Below are 20,787 nucleotides of genomic sequence, written 5' to 3'. Positions count from 1 at the left end.
AAGACCGCTATTCTGTTTTGATGATGGGTGACAATTTATTCTATATACCAGCATCCAAAAATGAGCAATGCTTTGTAAGACAAAGTAGCTCGTTAAGCATTCAGGCATTCAAGTTCTAAACTTATCTTCAAGAGTCATCAGGTATGACTTGCACATACATAAAGATAGATGCAGTGGTATTCGACAGCAGTGACAGCTCAAAGAGAAGTCACTTGAAGGTAACTTGAGGGTTCAAAATATTTTTTAAAAAAATTAGGAGAAAAACCTTTTCAAACGAACTAAGTTCTGAGGTCCAGTCTTCTGAAATACCTATCTAATTACCCTAGAGATCCACAAGAAGTGGCTTCTGTGATACCAGACTCACTGCTTTATTTCTCCTCCCCATGGCTAATTGTTCATTTTTGATTAATGCCATAAGGTACATGAGCTGTGGTGGCTCCGAATTTCTGTCCCCCTTCAATGCGGAACATGTGGTCATCAAAGAAGAGATGGGGCCGTATTTTCCCCACGATGGGACCTTTGGGGGCCCCAGCAAGGAAAAGAGCTTCGTCTATCTCTAGACCCCAGCGGCGGAGGGTTTTCAGCACTCGAGCGCCTGAACTGGCTGCACTCCTGGCTGTAACCAGGTAGGTCCTGATAGGACAACATAACCGTTGGTCTTTGGCATAAAACTTCTTTTGCAGTCTGCCTAAATCTTCCAGAAAGGCTTTCAAGGGACCCTGTAAAAGGAACATATGTCACAGCTGTGATCCAGTGAGCCAAAGGAAGTGAATGCTGAAAAAGCAGAGACTTATAAGAGCTTATAAAAGAATATAACACTGCATGCAGTATTATAAAGTCTATGACACGATCCCCAAACTCCTTGCATTTATGTGAATATATTTCCTTATGTGGAATCATCCTTGCATTCCTGGAATAAATGTAGGATGCTCATATAATTTATTGCCTAGACATAGATATTTTAAGAGTGAAAGAAGTTTCTATTTGAAAGTGAAACCAAAGTAACAGACTTAAACTATCCATGGCAAAGTAGATACTTTATTCAATCAATTACGGAAAGCACTACTCTTAATTTGCTTTTCATAAATTGCACATTTTAACGTCATAAAGTATACTCCTTTATCTTGTTTAATGTCTTGTTGGCTTGGATCCAGCCTTGTCTTATATTTAAAAATATAAGTATACAAATACTTTGTATATTATCACACTTATTTTCATCTTCAACCTTTCCGGACACTTTGTTTTAGCTGTAGCTCTGGCATAGAGCCTCGAACTGGATTTTGCTATGTGATCCAATCTGAAAGTCTTAATTTTTAAAACCAAAGTTGCATTTTAGGATATTTATATTTATTGGCATTACAGATATACATGGTAGTAGGCTGTCTTATGGTTTTTAGTGTATTTTTCATGATTAAAGATTTTAAAGGATTATTCACTGACAAGTGTCTTTTACCTTCGCACATGTGTATTTGTGTTTCTTCTAATATTTAGGAAGGATTGTATTATTTCCTGCTATTTGTTACCTTTATAACTATAACTTTTTATAGTACCCAGAGTACTCTGTTTTTTAAAATCCAGAATCTATTATTTTTTAAAATGAGAAATGATGAAATTAGGGTCCTTCTTTACCTCTCTCTTATCCTCTGTTTCTTTCTCAGCCATCCAATTTTGTTTGTTCATCTTTCTCGACATTTATATTTGCATCGTTAAAGACTTTCATATTTCTATTTATCGGCTTTATTTTTGACCTTTCATAAGCTATTAGAACTAAAGATATATGCATACTTACTCTTTTTAGACCCTATTCCACCATGTTTTTCCAGTTTTCATTAGTTATATAATTTCTACATTGTTAGGGCACATAATATGTACTTTCTTTTCTGCTCCCCAATCCTTACAATTGTTTTAGTTTCGGTTCTATGGTTAAATATATTCTAGGTCCATTTGTGCCTCTCTGTGTTTGTAGTCATCTACATGTTGGCCATAATGTGTCCAATAGTCCTAGTTTTGTCAAGAAAATGCTATGGAAATAATAATTCCTGAGAATATAGTATGTTCTCAACTGTTGACCTGTTTCTTTTTAACACGAATGAACTTTTGGTTAGATAGAGTATCTGTAATTTATATTTTCTCTCCATATGATCTGATAAGTGGTGCTTCACTATCTTTTACTATTGAGTGCTCCTGTGGAGAACACTGAGGACAGCTTGATTTCCTCCCCCTTCCCCCGCCACCAACTTTTATGTGCAGGTTGCCCGAAGAATTATCTCTTCATCTTTGAAGTCATAGTATTGTATTAGGGCATGTCTCATAATCATTCTGTTCTATTTCCCTATTACATAATCTGCCCTTAAATATTTTCATAGTTTAATACATGTATGAAAATCTTCTGGTAATTCAGGACTTTTTCTTGATTTATATTTTATATACATACGCATCTTTATATTTACCATGCGTACCCTGTCCTCCTCAACCCATAACAATGTTTTTCTTCAAGGATTCCAATTATGCATATGTTGGATTTTCTTTATCTGTGATCTATTTCTAAAATCTTATTTTTCAATTCTATTCATTTCCAAGTTCTATCATTTAATATTTTGTCATCTCTTTCCCAATTCTTGCATTTCTATTCTATGATCCTGCTTTATTAAATTTTTAAAAGTCATGGTAAATATTTAGTCACAATTTCACCTGTATTTTGGCAAATACTTGTAGTGAGAGTTTTTCATCTGTTACTAGATTTTGCTCTTCCTTTTCTGCCTTTTTCTCATAGTATCTTTGCATATGTTCTGTGCTGGTTTCCTTTCTATCAGTCATTAGTGAAGTAGATTGGATTTCCTAAGAATAATTAGGGGATTTCTGGGAAGGTCAAGGATAGTATTTTAAGACTAACTTGTTTTCACAATTTAAAAGCTCCCTTCTCTGTCATCCTAGAAACAAACTGTGTTCTGTAAGCATTGCTGTCAATGTGATCATTTATTTATTTTGCTTTCTCTGAGACTGCATATATAAGAAAAAAAAACAAGTGAAAATTCACTTCCTAAAGATGAGAGGCACATACATAGGTGAAAAAAACTGTAACTTTTTTTGAGGGAACAGCAGCAAAGAGGGTGTAGAGACTATTAGCAAGAGCCACCTTGCTCACTGTTTGGCTTTGAAACACAGAGGAACACAGTTCTCCTTGCTATTTTTGAGTACGTTCCGAAGGGAATAAATAGGGACTGGTCAGTTTATATCATCGTATTAAAAGTAGCCATATCATTCTTTCTTACTTCCATTTTTGGGTATGTTTTATAATTTATGTATTTGTACAGTAGTTTAAGTATATAATTTATCAATGAAAATATAGAAATATGAAGGAAAGTTACTCAAACATACCTTTTTGAAGAGCTGTATGATTAAACATTTGGAATTTGCTTAGGATGTAGAAAGTTGGAAAGACTTACTCCTGTCCTAACAACAGGAGAAAGCCAAATAATCTAAAAAACGTTAACTTTTCTTGAGCCCATTGGAGAGCTGGGGTAATGGGGCAACTGATCAACATGAAATGTAAGGAGAGAAAATCTAAGGAAACATCTCAGATATCTGCACAGACAGATGAATTGCAAGAACTGGCACATCTTTGCAGAGCACTGAAGGAAGACATACCAGACACTCTACAAGCAAGTGTGAAAAATTCAGATAATTTTAAAAACAAATTGACAAAGGCAAAGCGTAGGCTAACGAGAAAGCACGGAAGTCCTGGCAGCTACAGACACAAGAAATACACACTCCCTTACAGGCTTTTGTCCCATAGACATGACGAGTTGCTCATGAGAAAGACTGCAGGCAGGGTAAGAGGTGAAAGGATGCAGTCCCTGCAGTGAAGGCTTGGAGGAGAGCAGCAGCTGCCACTGTGAGAAAAGTCTAAAACTCCACATTGTCCCATATCTCCTAGGGAACAAAAATTAAACTTCTGGAAAAAGGGCTTCAGACCAAACACAGTTACTCCTAAGCCACAGGTAAAAATTCACTACTATGGGGGCAAAGAAAGGAAAACCCTCTACTCCTGGGAAAGGGACAGAAGACTTTTGTGGACCCAGACCATTAGATTTGGTTATCAAAGGGGGAAAGGCAAGATCAATGATAAAACTTCATCCCTAAGATCTAGGGAGATACAGCTGCTGCCTTAGACTTAGGCTGAACCAGGACAACAAAGAATGCCCCTCCCCACCACCTACATACACATCACCAAGCTAGCTGGCAGAGACGAATGAGCCACAGTTTGGAGAGAGGTTACAATATGGAGAACGCTCGGAGGCACAGGCACAAAGGGAAGACCGAATACTGGAAGTGGAACAGGAATACTGAAATGCCCTCCAGCATCCTACCAGAGGAATGGGAAGCCTGTGGTGAAATGAAGGTAAAAATAGCAATAACAAAATGCATAGCTAGTCAAACTCCTGGTTTGTTCGATTCAGTTCCTCACACTAATTGCTAGCAGAAGAGGAGGCATACCTATAACCAGACAGAATACTATTTACCCAAACCTTTACTATGTATACACTGTAATTGGAAGTCAATCAAAGATTTATGAAACTACAACAAAACAAAACAACTAATCAACTTTCCAGAGAAAGTAATTAACAGAAGACTCAGTGATGGCTTAGATGTCCTAAATATGAGTGGGAATTGCAAATCACTGATTACCATCTTATCTGTATTGAAAGGTGGATGACATATGTGAGTAGACTAGTAATTTAAGTCTACTGAAGAGGTGGAAAAGATAAGTTGAATGAAAATGCTAGAAATAAAAGAAAAATGCCTTTGATGTCACTAGATTTGATATAGTCGAGAAAAGAATTAGTGAACTTGAAGATAATTCAGTAGAAGTAACCCAAACTGAATATAAAGAGAAAAAAGTAATGAAGAAAAAAGAACACGTCATTTATATGCTGTGGAACACACAGATACCACACCACAGCACACCACACCACACCATACCACATTCAAACTGTTGAAACACAAACAAATATAGAAGATCTTGAAAATAGCCTGAGAAAAATAGACATATTACAGAGGAACAAAGGTAAGAATTTCAAACAATTTGTTGTTATAATCTATGCAAATCAGAAGACACTGGATGAGTAAGTTTAAAGTGCTGAAAGGAAAATATGGTAAATAATAAAAGCTATATCCAGCCAAAATAGTTTCCAAAAATGAAGGAGAACTGAGTTTTTAAGACAAAGAACAACTAAGAGCTTTTGGTAACAGCATATCAGTTCTACATGAAATATTAAAAGATGATCTTATGGCAAAGATACACTACAGGGAGAAATGTGAATCTACAGAAAAGAAATGAAGATCTCTGGAAATGTTTAAAATGAAGATGACTGCAAAAGATATATTTGTCTTATTTTTCTTATTCATTCTAAAGATAATTGATTCCCCAAATAAAAAATAAAAAATAGCAAGGTATTGTAAGTTTATAGTGTAGGTGAACGTAAAATATAATAGCACAAAACATGGGAGAGAGGGAGTGAGCATATACTGTTTTTAGTAAGATTCTTATACTAGACATGTTATGGCATAATATTGTTTGAAAGTAGATTGTAATTAAAGTTGTATGTTGTAAATAAATGCCTAGGAAGGGCAATAAGACAAGAAAGGTAAATACAAGATATAGAGAATGGAAACAGAGAAATAAAAGTGTCTTTATTCTTAGTCAACATTGTCTGCATAGAAAATCTCAAACGATCTACAAAAGTTTTACTATGACTAAAAAGTGACTTTAACAGAGTTTCAAGATGCAAGGTCAATATATAAAAACCAATTGTGTTTCTTCATATTTGCAATAATCAAATTGGAAATTAGCCTTTTAAAGTATCATTTACAATAGCACCAAAAGTTATGAAATACTTAGTTATAAAGCTAACAAAGTATGGGTGATATCCGTGTGCTGAAATCTACAAAACACTGATGAAAGAATTCAAAGATGACTTAAATAAATGGAGAGATATACCATGCAGGTGGGCTGCAAGACTTGATATTGTTAATATATCTATTCCCCCAAGATTAAGATATAAATTCAACACAACTACAGTAAAAAAAAATCCAGCAAGATTTTTTCCCCAGAAATGGACAAGCTATTTCTTAAATTTATATGAAAATGCAAGGTAATTGTAATATCCAAAAGTTTTTGAAAAATAGCAAATTTGGAGGACTTGTAATACCCAATCTCAAGACTTACTATAAAACTATGATAATCAAGATAATGTGATATTGGTAAAAGATGGATACTTATATTAGAGGAACAGAAAACCAGTTTTCCCACAAATAGTGTTGGAACAATTAGGATACCTGTAAGTGGCAAAAATGAAACAACTGATATTTTACACAAGTATAAAAACTAACTCAAAATTGGACATATTCCCCCCAACCCTAAAATTATAAAACTTCTGTACAAAAACATAGGAAGAAATATTTCTGACATTGGGTTATGCAAAGATTTCTTATATATGATTTTAAAAGCACATTTTATAAAAGAAATTGGTAAACTGAACATTAAAATTATGTTTCTGTTCAATGAAGAATACTGAAAGATATTAAGAGAATGAAAAAGCAAGCATAGACTGAGAGAAAATATTTGCAAAACACATAGCTGATAATGGACTTGTACCCAGAATAAGAACTATCAGACCTCAATAATAAAAAACCAAACAAGCCAAGAGATCTGAACAGATGTTTTTGTTAATACATATTGTGGCAAATAAGCACCTGATAAGATGCTCTATATTATGTCATTAGGCATGTGCTAATTAAAAACTCAATGAGATACCATTATATAACCACAAAAATAGCTTAAAACAAGCAAACAAACAAACAGCAACTGACGGTACCAAATACTGGCAAGGATGTAGAGCAACAAGACCTCTCAGTGCTGTTGGGAATGTAAAGTGGTATGGTCACTTTGGCAAATAGTTTGGTGGTATTTTATAAAGGTTAACATATGCTTATCATGTGACCTAGTAATCCTACTCCTAGGTGTTTATCCAAGAGAAATGAGATCTTATGTTTACACAGACCCCTGTATGTAACTGCTTAAAGTGGTTTTATATTTAAATGCTCCAAACTGAAAATGACCTAAATATCCCCCAACAGATAAATGGATAAAGATAATGTGGTACATCCATAAAACAGAATACTACTCAGCAGTAAAAAGGAACAAACTACAGATACGTGGAATGAAAAAGATGAATCTGAAATGCATTAGGCTAAAAAGAAGTGAGATTCAAAAGATTGTATCTTGTGGTGTTCCATTTATATGACATCTGGAAAAGTCAAAACTGTAGGAATAGAATTCAGATTAGTGGCTGACAGATCTTGGAGATAGGAGGCTAAGGATGACTACAAAGAGGCATGAGGGAATTTTGTATGTTGAGTATTTTGAGTTTGGTTGTGTTTTCACAACCGTAAGCATTTGTCAAAACTCTTGACGTCATCCACTAAGGATGATGAATTTTACTGTATGTAAATTATACTTCAACAGCTTTAACACACACACACACACACACACACACACACACAGGAGAGAGAGAGAGAAAGAAAAAGAAAAAGTGAGAGGGAGAGACATTGAAAGAGACTGAGAGACTTGGAGACCACTATTCTAGAATGATGAGACAAGGTACAGATCAAATTGGAGACATCAATTACTAGTCATTGTGCCACATTGGGGGCTTATAAGCTACACAGAGAGCGGCCAAATTAATCCTCTCCAGCTGTCCCATTTGCTGATGACTCTCAGATCTCCTCCATTTGAGACACTTGGAACATTTCATGACCAAACCCCATGACCAACATACTTGAAAGCCTTAGGTAGGAATCATACCTCATAATTTATTTTCTCATTAATGAAACACATCTGGCAAAACCTCGTCTTTATAGAAAAGCTACCTCTTTCTATGTAAACAGAATTTTTATCTATTGCATAATGAAAACAAGTACGATTAATAGAAATTTGGTGGGTATTCCTGCAATAACTAGTGTTGGGCTTCACAATTTCAATTTTTTAATGAGAAAAAAAATGATTTAAAATATGGAAAAAATAACTGATAAATGCAAAACCTAAAAGAAATTTGGATAATTTATCTGGGATGAGAAAATCGTATTTTAAGATTATCTTGAAGTAATTCTCTTTTCGAAGTTTTTTTTTAAATGTTCTTTTTATGGAGATCTTCCACATTTCAATAATAGTTAAAGGCTATGATACTGTTGCCTCTGAATTTTAGCAAAGCAGACATATATAAAATATAATGAACAATTTCCCCCTCAATAGTAAACTTTGTTAATACTAGACAACTTCACAACATGAGGTCAAGGCTTCTAAAGAAGCTATTTAGGAATGGAGTATGACATTATACACACACACACAGAGTTTAAAAATTACTTGCTGTAATGTGAGGTGAGTTAGTAAAACTTTTCAGCTTTCAGTTAGCCTCTTCATACTTCTATAAATGTAATAAAAATAACTAAGTTTTAAGTTCAGCAAGTGCTAAGAAAAAAGGCCAATTAAATTTCTTGGTAAGAGTCATAGATTAAAACTGAATGATTCATTAATTCAGATTCATTTTGGAGATGATTTTGTTTTCAATTTCCTTCGGTTCAGAAGTTGTAGGTTTTGTTCATTACTGATTATGCCACTAACACTTCAGTTCATGGATTAATTTTAAAAAAAAACTTAAATATTCAGTTTCAGCATGATTAGGTTTTCACAGTTTGCACTTGTTTGAGGCTCATTATTTGATTCAATTTAAGCTCTCAGTTGTGTAGATTTTCTCAGTTAAGTAATGCCTTTACTGAGTTTGAGGTTATGGACAGACAGGTTCAACAAATGTTTACTGACCTACTGGAGATGACCTTACTATTTTGGGGACCTATACTGTAGAAGCAACTAATTAGTGAGTCATAATACCTCTATTACTCATAATTTGGAGGATGTGAACTCATTAACATGAGATCATAGAAACGTTTCCAAAAGGCTAGATAAAAGAACGCTAAAATTAAAAAGTCAGCAGCAGACATTTCAGAAGAGTTCATGAAAGAAAGAAAGGCAGAAAATTACAAAGGATTAGAAGTGACGAGTGTCCTGCCTAAAGTAATGTAAAAGCCATCACAGTGAACAAATATCTATATCTATACATTGAAAAATAAGTAGATCAAAATTAGAGCACCTTGAACCTACCTGAGCAAGAGGTTTATTCTCAAATAGTGTTTCATGTTGGAAATATTTGTCCAGCCCGTAATCCTTGGTACCGTGTTCACAATCATCTGCGAAGATGACGGCATCTCCATCAAAAGCCACACGAAGCTGCGTGTCACAGTAATTCATGTCTTTGGCTCCATCATACATTGTTGCAGAGGCGATTCCTAGTAGACCATGGAGATTCATGGAGTTTTAGTTTCTACCGTTAAAAAAAAGTATAAAAAGTCCTCCCAGAACTTGTATTTCTCTCTAGATGATATTCCCTAATGACTCAACTCCTCTTCACAACCACACATCTCAACACAGTTGTCTATGCACTGCTTCCATTTTTATAAGTGGTGGGGAAGGGTAAAATTTGCCGTGAGACAATCACTGAGGATGTCCACCTCCAGAAAGGTCAAAGCTCTAAAGGCCAAACTTAAGGGCTGTCACTTGTGTGAACACCTTAGCAGGAAATCCAGCAAAGGCATAAGCCACATAGTTATATGGGAAGCCCGAGGGAAGTAACCACTAGTGCAAACCTCTTTATGAACGGGAGGGATAAAACCAAACTAATACCTTCTTGTATTGCTTCTTGTACTTTTTCACAATCCGAAGAAAGATACAAGTTGGTAAGATACGCCTTCAAATAGCCAATGGGGCTTTTTCCACCAGTCAGACAGAAGCGGTCAATTAGTAAGCCTATCATCAGGCAAGAAAGACATTGCTATGATTAAAGACATATGCTTACTGTAAATGCAAATGAGAGTTACCTTAGGAATAGCTGAGAGTCTACTGAGGTTTTAGAATCACCTGCTTAGCACCAATATGGAAAAATGTCGCAGCTATTTTCCAGGAGAGCGGATGTTTTTGGTGCATGATAGCTTAGGAAGCCCATCCTCATAAACCATGCCAATTGAGTTTTGCGACAACCGTATGGCAGGCATTATTCTCCTCATTACAGAAACGGAAACAGACATAAAGACTTGCCTGGCCCACTGGTTCATATTGACTCCTGTCCTTCAGCTGCAGCCTCCTCACTTACTGAAAAGGCCAGTTAAAATGTGGCTCTATTTTAAGTACCATTTATGTATTTCTTTAGTAAAAATACAATGGTAATAACAAGTAGTGCTAGGAGTTAGACTCTTTTCTAAAAGCAACAACAAAAGGTCTGAAATTCTCTTTCTTTCCTGACTGGAAGTTTTAAATGGAATTATTAGACTAAACACTAATATACCGTCGAATGCCTTTAAATCAACAACAATTAAAAAAAAACACTAGATGTTGGTGAGTGGTTTGTAAAACAGGTCCCCAGATACACTGTGAATGAAGGTATGAACTGGTATAAGCTATGTCGAAAGTAATTGACAACAAGTATCAAGAGCTTTTGACAGGTATATACCTTTTTACCTAAGGTTCCTTTTATTAGGAGTTTATTCTAAAGAAATAATCTGAAATTCCTATAAAGATTTATCTAGAAAGGTCTCAGCCTCAGCACAGGATTATTTAAGCAAAACATTTTTTACCAAAGTGTGAATAGTTAAATGAAGTGTAACATGTATGTAAGATTTATTTACCTATTCAAAGTATTTTTAGGTAAATGGGGTAGCTGCACAGGATATAAAGCAGAATTTTGAGTCAGGTCAGTTATTTTCATCTGTATGAACTGAGAGAGTAGGCAGAGCCCATCCACAGCTGAGGTGGAAGTGTCTGCTGTGGTATTAACAAATTACTCTCACTTGTTTACTTAAGCCAACATTGGGTGTCGGTGGCACAAAACTGTAATCTATAAACCCTTAAATAAAATTAGTTTAACAATCAGAAATTATTTGGTGGCACTGGGGCTTTAGAAATGACTAAAACATTATCCCTCTTCTGAAGATCACAGTTCACCAAGGAGCCAGGCATGCGGACAGATAATTATAATTGTTAACAAAGATGACAGCAGAGACAGAAACAAATTGCCTTCAGCACCCACATTATGGAAGTAACTAACTTCCAGGTGAAAGGTCGTTACCCATGAACAGACTGCATGAGAAGACTGTGCTCAATCAGTTAATTAGCAGAAATAATAGGTAAATAACTGATTTTTTTTATGTTTCTACTCTCAGTGGGCTCAGTGTGGTGAGGGGTAGATGGACTTAAACCACCTACTAAATCAAATAAGAGTATGTGTTATAAAAACAATAGCTGCAGTTTATTGAGTGATTATTCTATGGCAGTCGTCGATGCTAAACCTTTTGTATACGTTCCTTCTTTTCATGTGATAACTCCATAAAGGCTGCGTTTTTGAAAGGCAAACATGTTTTAAAGTATGTCTCAGTAAGACATCAACCTTATAGTTAGTATAACATAAAACTCATAACTTGTAGCATCTCTTTATTATTTATAAACATGCCAAATTTAAATCTTTGGCTTTTAGAAAATAGGCTAAAAGTTCTCAAATGAGTCAAGTAATTCCATAAGGAAAAATGGCAACTTTCTTTGAATGTCTCCTACACATTGATGGAAATGCTATAACGAAACTCAAGTCCATTCAGTTTTCCACGTAAAGGAATAAAGACAATTCCGCCTGCACGAGTATGGATTTGCTGTTCCGAGAGCAGCCAGGGAGAATCAGATTTTAAGAGTAGAACGGAAAGGTGAAAACCTTTAAACCTTTAACATGTATCTGTGGTGAACAAGAAGTCTGATCACACAGAGAAAGCCTTTGGGTTGACGGCTCCTTGAAGTCATGTTCAGAAGTGAAAAACATAAAACAGAAATATGTTGCAGGACCTGGGATTAAGACTTTGAAATTCACACTTGACAAGTTAAGTCCCGAGCTTTGGGCCCAACTCTGTGCTGAAGTTAAAAATGAACATGGCCCCTCTTGCTCTGACATAGGCAAATAAACATTCCTCACGCAGAAGGGGCCGTCAGTATCAAAGACACTGTATTAGTTAGGCCACAGTTAGCAAAATAACATGGCTTCTCTCTTCCAGAGCCGCGAGCTGTTCTTCCACACGATATTTATTTTACTTACCGTAGTGATTGACGCTGTTTATAAGCCGCACTCCCACTTGGGCATGGTTATTAGTCATCAGTACAATATCAAATAAGTCGTGTTCATCAGGGTACAGATCGCGGAGTCTAGCGTTGACATGCTGCAGGGCCTGCAGGTTACAAACATGAGTGTAGGTAAAGAGGGCCAGGAAGGTGGACGGGGCTTTGGGAGTCTGGGGAGAAAGGATCTTGCAAGAGTCAAATTCAAGCCTCGAAGACTCTTTACGGAGAGAGATGGCTCCTTTAAGACAGGGTTATGCCATTCATTTCTGTCTTTCCTGCCTCTCATACACAGGAATTCAGTTCATGTTTACTGAACAGATAGGTAATGTTTATTAAAAATTGTTACATTTGGTTCACTAGAATTGTCTCTGTTGGGTTGGTAGCAGGAAGGATCAAGCTAATCCTTTTATGCTTTGTCTATTTTTTTTCTTTTTTTGAGGGGGAGGGGGGATTTGTAAAATCTGCCTTTCTTGATTATCTCATGATTATTTTTTGTTGTGAAAAATATAGAATGCTTCATGAATTTGCATGTTAACCTTGCACAGGGGCCATGCTAATGGTCTGTATTGTTCCACTTTTGGTGTATGTGCTGCCAAAGGGAGCATTTCATCTATTTTTTAACAGAAGTCTTTAGAATAGATGTGTGATTTCCCTCTTGCTCCTCCCGTGGCCCATAAGTACTTTCTGCTCACAACTTGCAGAGGTGTCATTTGTTTCCTCCTGGTTATGATGTTATTGTATAATATTTGTTTACGTTATATAGGGGATCACAGTTACAAGTGCTATACATTTCTGTATATGTTCAGAGACTCTTACTCTATTAAAATCATGCCTTTAAGTGCCAAGAGCACCTTGATTTTCTTAATATGCTATGTTTGGGGCAAGAGCAGCAAAAGTGAATTTCAGCTCATTTTAATGAGGCATTTTATTTCTAGAAGTACTCGGAATTGTAAACTCATTATTGCTTCTGGCCACCACTGCTTCTAGGGAGGGAACAGAGTTTTCTGTTACAGGTTTCGTGGTTAGGAGCTCACTTAGGGAAGCCCAGCATCTCAAATCTAGGGATAGAGTCCCTTCTTCAACAGTCTGGAAGCCTGTCTGGAAGCATAAACTGACCTGGGGTTAACTTTAAAAGGGCAAGAATGACAAACGTGGACTAGGGATTATCAGGGAACCTGGAGGAGATCCCAGGGGTGGGCCTGGGTCCTCCCCTCGCCATCCAGAGTCCTGGCGGGCCAAAGACAGCTTTGCAAAGCACCTTGACAAAGCGGAATGCGGGCCCTGGGGTCAGGATGACATTCTCATTGGTGAGCTGATATTCCATGTACTTTTCCAGACCCTCTTCCTCAAAGATTTTCCTGCCATCCATCATGTTGAAGAGAGCCTGCGATGACACGGCGATGGTGATGGCATGCTTGGGTTTGGCCTGCGGAGAGGGGTGTCAACAGGGGCATAGTTACAGATGGGTAGGATTCAGGAATGGGGCTCACTCAGGGCAGGGTGGGAAGTAAAGAGCTGGGCCTTGGATTGGAGCATTGAGATGCTGGTCATAGCCGAGGCCTGGGGCTTCCCCGCCCGCGGGAGGGAGGCTTGAGGAAGTGCAGCGATGGGCCTGGGACAGACTTCCCTACGTCACAGAGAGGAGGGAGGCTGGAGAGAGGCTTGGGCTGTGGGGCTGTGCAGTGGGGCGCCCCGGCTACACGGGCCGCGGGCCCTGCTCACCGGCCGGGGTCGCGAGCAGTTCGGGGACTTCTCATACAGTGTCCTCACGGATGCCCAGTAGGCTTCTTCGTCGTCGTCCTCTTCCTCCAGCTTCCGGGGCGGGTCGGGAATACAGTCACGGTCCAGCTGGGACGAATAGTGCGTTCTGCGCTGGCCATAGGACTTCCATTCAGCCGGGGGTGTGCGCGGGTATTCCCGCTGCGAGTCCCGGGCGTCCCGTGAGTCCCGGGCGTCCCGTGAGTCCCGGGGGTCCCGCGTGTCCCGTGATTCTCGGATATCCCGCACGATGCCATGTGCCCAGGCTTCAGGGTTTTCGTGCATCTTGGTGCTGCGCCGGGACGCAGATTGGGTCTGGATCTCTGGGGGCGTGGGAGGACCCGAGTCAACAGGCATAGGTGATGTGCGTTGCGCAGGTGGCATAGACGGGGAGGGCTGTGAGGACAGCTCGTGCTGTGACTCTTGCTGGCTTGGGGAGGTGGATGAAGTCCGGGAGGTTGCGGAGCTAGTGGGGACCTGGAACAAGAAAATGGTTGTCTGAGTTCCACGGTTACCTGTGGTCCCCGTCCGCATCTCTGCCCAGCTGGAGTCAAGGAGCTGCCCCTTTCTCTCCATTCTGTTCCCAGCTTTTAGATGGATCCCGGTTCATCTCAACTCCTTTAAGTGGAGGTTAAGGAGCTTAGACATCTCAAGGCTCCAGATATTAGATACTTTTAAATGGACACAGGCAGTTTGCTTTTATTTTCCCCTAGTTTCCCCATCAGCACCTCATAATGCGTGTGTGTGTGTGTGTGAGTGTGTGTGTGTGCGCGTGTGAGTGTGTGTATGTAGACAGGGCATAGACCCTATTCCCTTAGGCAGATGGCACATATTTTTTAAAATTCTGTCACTTGCCTCCTGTATGTATACCTGCTCAGAGCTCTCTGAGGCAGAGGGCTTGAGTAAGAGACCTTTTGCGATGCTGCCTCCATCTGTGACCTCCAGTTAACTTCATGAGCAGCTAGACCAGATGTTCCCACCGGAAGACTCTACAAAGCACCTGGGGGACCTCTGTCTCCACATTTGCCCTGTGATTAACGCAGCGATTGCTGGAGAATCGAGTGTCTCCCCATCGCCTTCAGGGCTTTGTGTGTCTGTGGAGCTCAATTGGAGACAATCACCTTCCTAAATAGGAAGGCACTATTCTAGAGAAGCTTCCTAAGCTGTGCAATACCTTATTAAGCATCCATATGTCATTTCGTTTTTTTTTAAATGATTGTTTCACATGTTTTGAGAGGCATTGTTTTGGCTAGATTATTGAGCCAGTCCTCACAGAGATAGATTGATTGGTAGGAATACATGTTTTTCCAGTGGCTGGATTTGTGTCACTCCCTCTGTATTCAAAAACTTCATCTCAAAGCTAAACTTTTCTTCCTATGTGACCAGGCTTAGTTAGGGGCCCAAAGTACCCTACAATCTGACACTCCTCAATAATTTATCTTCTTTGTTGACCATTCCACCCCCTCTTCTTAGTCTTGGGTACTCAATAAATAGTTGTTGAATGAAGAAAGGAATGAGAAGCCGCAGAGTTTAATCATTAAGTATATAGCTTATAGACTTAGAGATACTGGGTTTAAATCTAGCTCTATTAGTGTTATTAATGTGAAATCTTAGGAAAATTATTGTTTGCATTTTCTCACCTGTAAAATAGAGCTTACAGGTGTGTGTGTGTGGGGGGGGCTGAATTAGATATAACACATAAAGTACGTGGAACAGGGCTTGGCACATAGAAAACATCAATAACATTGACCTTCATCCTCAGTAGTGTTATTATGATGCCGTCATGTCCTCCATCCCTTCCCCTCCGTCTTTACCTTAAGACTGGCACTCTTGCTTCTGGGCTCATCCACTGACGGGGCTCTGGTCGAAGGGTTCCGTGAAGTTCGGGACCACTGCTTTTGCACGACGTACCCTCGAGAATCTGCCTTTGATAGTAGTTCTTGTGATCCCTTTTGAGGCGAGAAGAGACCCAGGGGTGTAATACCCTACCACCCACTCCCCCCATGCATGTGCCTGCAGGATAGCCACATGAGGCAAAACATAGCAACACCCAATGAGAAGGTCCCTGGCCTTATGACCCGTAATTCAGTCTTGGCCCTCGTGTACTTGGCCAGCTCTGGCCCAGTCCTAACTTCTGTGAAGAACAACAAAGTGGGGATCCACCCAGAAGAGCATTCAAATCCAAGAAGCAAATCCGACATATCATATTTTTTTCACCTGTGACTCCTCTTACACGATACTTAGTAGAGTTGACCATTTTTTCTCCCTTTTTCCACTGCTTCCTTTAGGGATGAGCCCATGAACAGATACTAAAAAGACATATCCACCATTTCTGACCCGACTACAAAGATAAGGGCAGCTGGCACCTAACCAAGGCTGCAGCAGGGCTCCGGGGCGGCTGCGTAAGAGGGGATAAAGCCCTTTAGCATTCCCTTCATGAGAAAGAACAATAAAGGAGATCATGGAGAGGCAAGTGGAAGAGTTTCTGTTCCCCATATCCTTCCCCTCACCCAGAGTGACTGTGGCTCCCCTCCCAAATCAGTAGTTTGATCTCTGCTCACCCTGATCATGGTGATCTGCTGGCCCTGCTCCCACAACAGGCACATGTGAATATAAATACGTATTGTGCGGCAGGGGCCGAGAAGGGCTGGTCCCTCAGCTGCACTAAGGCAGCGTCTACACGACGGGTGACCACGCATGGGGCAACATCTCAGCAAGTGATTCGGATTGACTGCACGCCTCATCTGAAAGATTGTGCAGAAAACGGTCAATGCGATGGCTAGAGTCCCCTTCCCTCCCTGATGTGAACAAAGACCAGTCTCCTCCCATAGGCCGAGCAGAGGAGACAGCTATGGTTTCTGCACCATATTGTCTACGTGAACATGGGGGTGTGTACTGTAGGGAAGGCAGGGACCAGCTTCTCCCAGTTTTTTCTTAACCTCTCCATGAGGGATAGATATTAGGTGACCCTTAATACCAATCTCAATAGCTCAGTCTTCTCTTCCAGAACTTCCTGGCCCCTGATGTTTTCTGTTATGCTTTCTGCTCTTTAACTCTCTCACCAACTCTAAAGAGGTCAGCTCACCTGAGCACCCAGACGAACCCCTGATTTCTCAGAATCCCTTCTTTTCTCTCCTTCTAGACTGTCTCTTGAGTATTTCGTTCCAGATTCACTCTTAATATAGAAACAAAGAAGGTTTATTAACTTTAATCTCAGAGGCATTAGAAACATGAGGTTTGAGAATAAAAGGATAAATTAAAATTAGCATCGTCTCTTTGCCAATATCATATATATATATACATACATATATATATAAATAAAGTTTTGACATTTTTTTTGCCATGTTCTAACAAGCATAAATAAAAATAGCACATCACAGAACTATATAAATAATTTTTAATGTAGAAATTTGTTGGTTTATAGAGTCAAGGCATATGGCATTTATCGTTTAAAAATGATAGCATGGGAAATGCTATGGGAGAATTTGCTAGGGGTCCGTGATACCGGGATTTAAATGTGAGTTTTTCCTTCATTTTTACCATGCTGAATTGAAACTTCTTTTTTCTTAATAAACCACAGGTTCACTTTTCTGTGGTTCTAAGTCTCACCAATATTAGTCTGATTTTTAAAATCGAGGACCTTAATATGGTACAGATCCTGTGTGGACCTCTAGACAGGCATGCTTCCGTTCATGCTATCTAATTACTCGTTGCTTCTAGAGTAAAATGACATTTCTTAGCAAGCTAATAGCTAGACCACGTAGGAGAACCCAGGAAGAATCACTTCATGGATGCCTATTCAAATATTTGCTTTTATTTTCAGTTGCAAGAAATACTGTTGTATTGGATCGCTATTTGTATCATTTAATGATTATGTGGTAGCTATAATATGATCAAGATTAGTGTTGTTTATCTGTTTAAAAAGCTCAACTTTTAGCTTCGACCAAGGTACTAGGGGTAGTCTCGTCATCTCTTTATGCTCTGTGACTTATAGCCAGGAAAAATCTGATAGCTGAATGATTGAGTCGGTGACAGCACAGAACAGCATAGCTGTGTGGTCCTAGAACTAATACTACAATTCTTCCATTAACCTCGTACACTGTCATCACCACAAAATCCTGTCATAACTCCGAAAGATATTTTAAATCTAGTCTCTCTTCTCCATCCCTATTATCATTGCCTTGTTCCAGGCCTCAGATCGTCATGGGCCTGTGTTCTTAGACTATATAGCCTTTTGATCAGGTTTCGTAGCCTCAAATCCTCCCAACTTTTAGATCCATCCACACCATTTATTTAGGGTGATTTTTATAAAACATAAATCTGTTCTTCCTTTCTGGATACAGTCTTTATTCACTGGTTAGACAAACCTGGAGCTCCCTGATGTATCCTGTATATTTCAAACTTGCAAGCCTTCCACTCTACATTTTATGTTCTACTTATGCCATATAGCTCATATTTGCCTATATGCCACCCTATTTACTTGTAACTCCTCCGCCTTTCAATACTGTTCATTCCCAGCTCAGCGTGACCTGGGAGAAGTTCCCAGAGTTAAACTTTCCTCTGCGTTGCCTGTGTCTTTTGTATATATTTGTGCTGAGCACTGCACTGTACTTTATGTATTCTCTTTCCTACGAGGCTATGCATTTTCTAAAGATAGCAGTTGTGTTTTCGCCTTATCACTAACCCATGAGCATTTGCTCAATAATCGCTGACTTTCTGGACCGAGTTATAATATACGCTTTAATTTCTTTTTTCTCCACTTCCTTAATTTCCTTTACTCCTTCCATATTCTCTACATGTAGTGATCATCTGAAATCATTAGGTTATTTCAGAGAACCCTCAGAGGTAAATGATAGACTGATGTCTAATTTCTCTCAGCTCTTAGGCAAGGTTCTAGGATGTTTAATTCACTCACCTTCTTTTTCTGTTTCAGAGATGTTTGACTCATTTCTTTAACTATGGAAATTCTTTTGGTGTTACGCAGGTTTTCATCTCCCCAGCTCCATTTCTTGTTGCTTCTGTTGCTCAGTCTACGCGTGCATACAGAATGTCAAATTTATGACATCATATGTGATTCCATAGTAACAAAATGACCCTGTGAATACGTGACTATAAAAAATAGCAGTATTATTTATTCATATTTGAGTACATCTACTCATAATCATTGTCTGCGTTTTTAGGAATTGATATGTAAACAATATTCAAATGTTTAATATGTAGCAATGTCAATATTACGGCTTCCTTCTTTTGAAATCTCTTTAAGCATGACTATGTCTATCGTCATATCAATCCCATTTGTGGCTACACATTTTCTGGTCCTGCCAGAATTAATGGCAAACTCGTTTGTGGACCCGATCATTTATTATTGTTCATCCTGACAGATTTTAGAGGATTTTCTGCAAATCTGGAGACTATTTTTGACAGCTGAGGTTTTATTCTAGATAAGGAGTTTACCTCGAGTTTAGCTTTAGTGTTTGGTGTTTCTCGCCCAGCAAAGCCATTTTCATTTCACAAAGTCAAAGCACTTTCCCTCTGGCGAGGCGCGGTGTGGTAGAATGATACTTGCACTGTCTTTCTCGCTGTTTGCTCCATCCTTAAACAATGAAACACATATCTATCTCCCTCGTGTACACACAGAAGAGAACATATAAAATCCAGCTCCCAACTGTGGTTCACAGGGTCCAAAAATGTTCTGCATTTTATGGTTCTGATGTTATCTTCGTCTAAGTTTTAGGGAAGAGCCATGTTCTTTGCCAACCTGAGTTGGTCAGACTTCCTGGACTGAAATTTCTGGCCTCTCTTCAGGGGAGTTGATAACTTAGTTTGAATATCATAAGTTTTTGGCAGCTTCATCAAATTCATCCAGGGTGGTCTTCTGGATAGTAAAACATGCAGGCTGTCAGTGATACTGCCTGGGTTTGAATCCCTTCACTTCCCATATCTCACTGTGATGCTGAGCAGCTTACATGGTTTTCCTAAATTTCGATTTCCTTATTTATAAAATGGAAACAGTAATGGTATCGACATCAAATGATAGTTGTGGTAGTTGAAATAATATGAAGTGACAGGCATTCAGACATGATTAATAATGTTAGCTATTATTTATTCTTAATTTTGGTACTGCTATAGTGCAGAGTTCAAATAGAAAACCTTTAATTTAATCCCTCCTGCAATCTAATTGTAGGAAGAGAATTTTAAAAATATTTATTGTCCGTATACATCTATAAGCAATCAAATGACAGTTTGACGATTCTTCTCATGGTTTTAGTGGTACAGACAGAGCAAGGAAGGCAGGTTAGAAGGGGCAGGCGTTAGAGCAGCAGTTGGAACAAGAACGGGAGAGTTCTGAGACTAGGGTTCTACGAGACAGAAGTGAGGAGGCCTTGAAAGAGTCTTTGGTTTCTGATGGGTCCTTCTAGCCAACACCCAAGATCAGGTTTTGTTTCTTTTCATAACTCTTCCACATAATTCAGCAGTTATGTGTTCAATAAGTTCCTTATTATTGGTCTTTTCCCATCACAGAGTATGATCCTAATGAATGTTTTGAATATTTATATCTTATAGTAAGATATAAATAAGTCACTAATTGCTTTGTTCTGAGTGCTGAGAGTAAAGTTAAAGAATTATTTGTATTTGTTTCTGATTTTCTAATTCGTTTTCCTTTATTATCTTCTAATTCTTAACTTTGTTATTGAGTGTGGAGAACTATACATACATGTAGGCAGCTGTATTAGTCAGGATTCTCCAGAGAAGCAGAACAA

At 38.7% G+C, this 20,787-nt stretch overlaps 1 protein-coding gene and 1 non-coding gene across 2 annotated transcripts; both read right to left on the bottom strand.

Moving 5' to 3' along the window:
• Positions 1 to 395: 395 nt before the first annotated feature.
• NT5C1B (5'-nucleotidase, cytosolic IB) lies at positions 396 to 19,135 on the bottom strand. Its single transcript, XM_039886949.1, has 10 exons — positions 18,942 to 19,135; positions 17,112 to 17,201; positions 16,537 to 16,770; positions 15,841 to 15,975; positions 13,991 to 14,503; positions 13,527 to 13,694; positions 12,246 to 12,375; positions 9,800 to 9,922; positions 9,221 to 9,405; positions 396 to 719 (listed from the first exon to the last, which is right to left on the bottom strand). Exons 1-10 carry the CDS (start codon positions 18,972 to 18,974, stop codon positions 396 to 398), a joined length of 1,935 nt encoding a protein of 644 aa, XP_039742883.1. The 5' UTR covers positions 18,975 to 19,135.
• LOC120622190 (U6 spliceosomal RNA) lies at positions 12,769 to 12,873 on the bottom strand. The gene has a single exon (XR_005658444.1). It is a non-coding gene; the product is annotated as a U6 spliceosomal RNA (small nuclear RNA).
• Positions 19,136 to 20,787: the final 1,652 nt, after the last annotated feature.

The sequence above is a fragment of the Pteropus medius genome, unplaced genomic scaffold (assembly GCF_902729225.1).
Source record: "Pteropus medius unplaced genomic scaffold, Ma_sr-lr_union100, whole genome shotgun sequence".
Classification (NCBI taxonomy): Eukaryota; Metazoa; Chordata; class Mammalia; order Chiroptera; family Pteropodidae; genus Pteropus; species Pteropus medius.
This window is presented reverse-complemented; position numbering and strand designations above follow the sequence as displayed.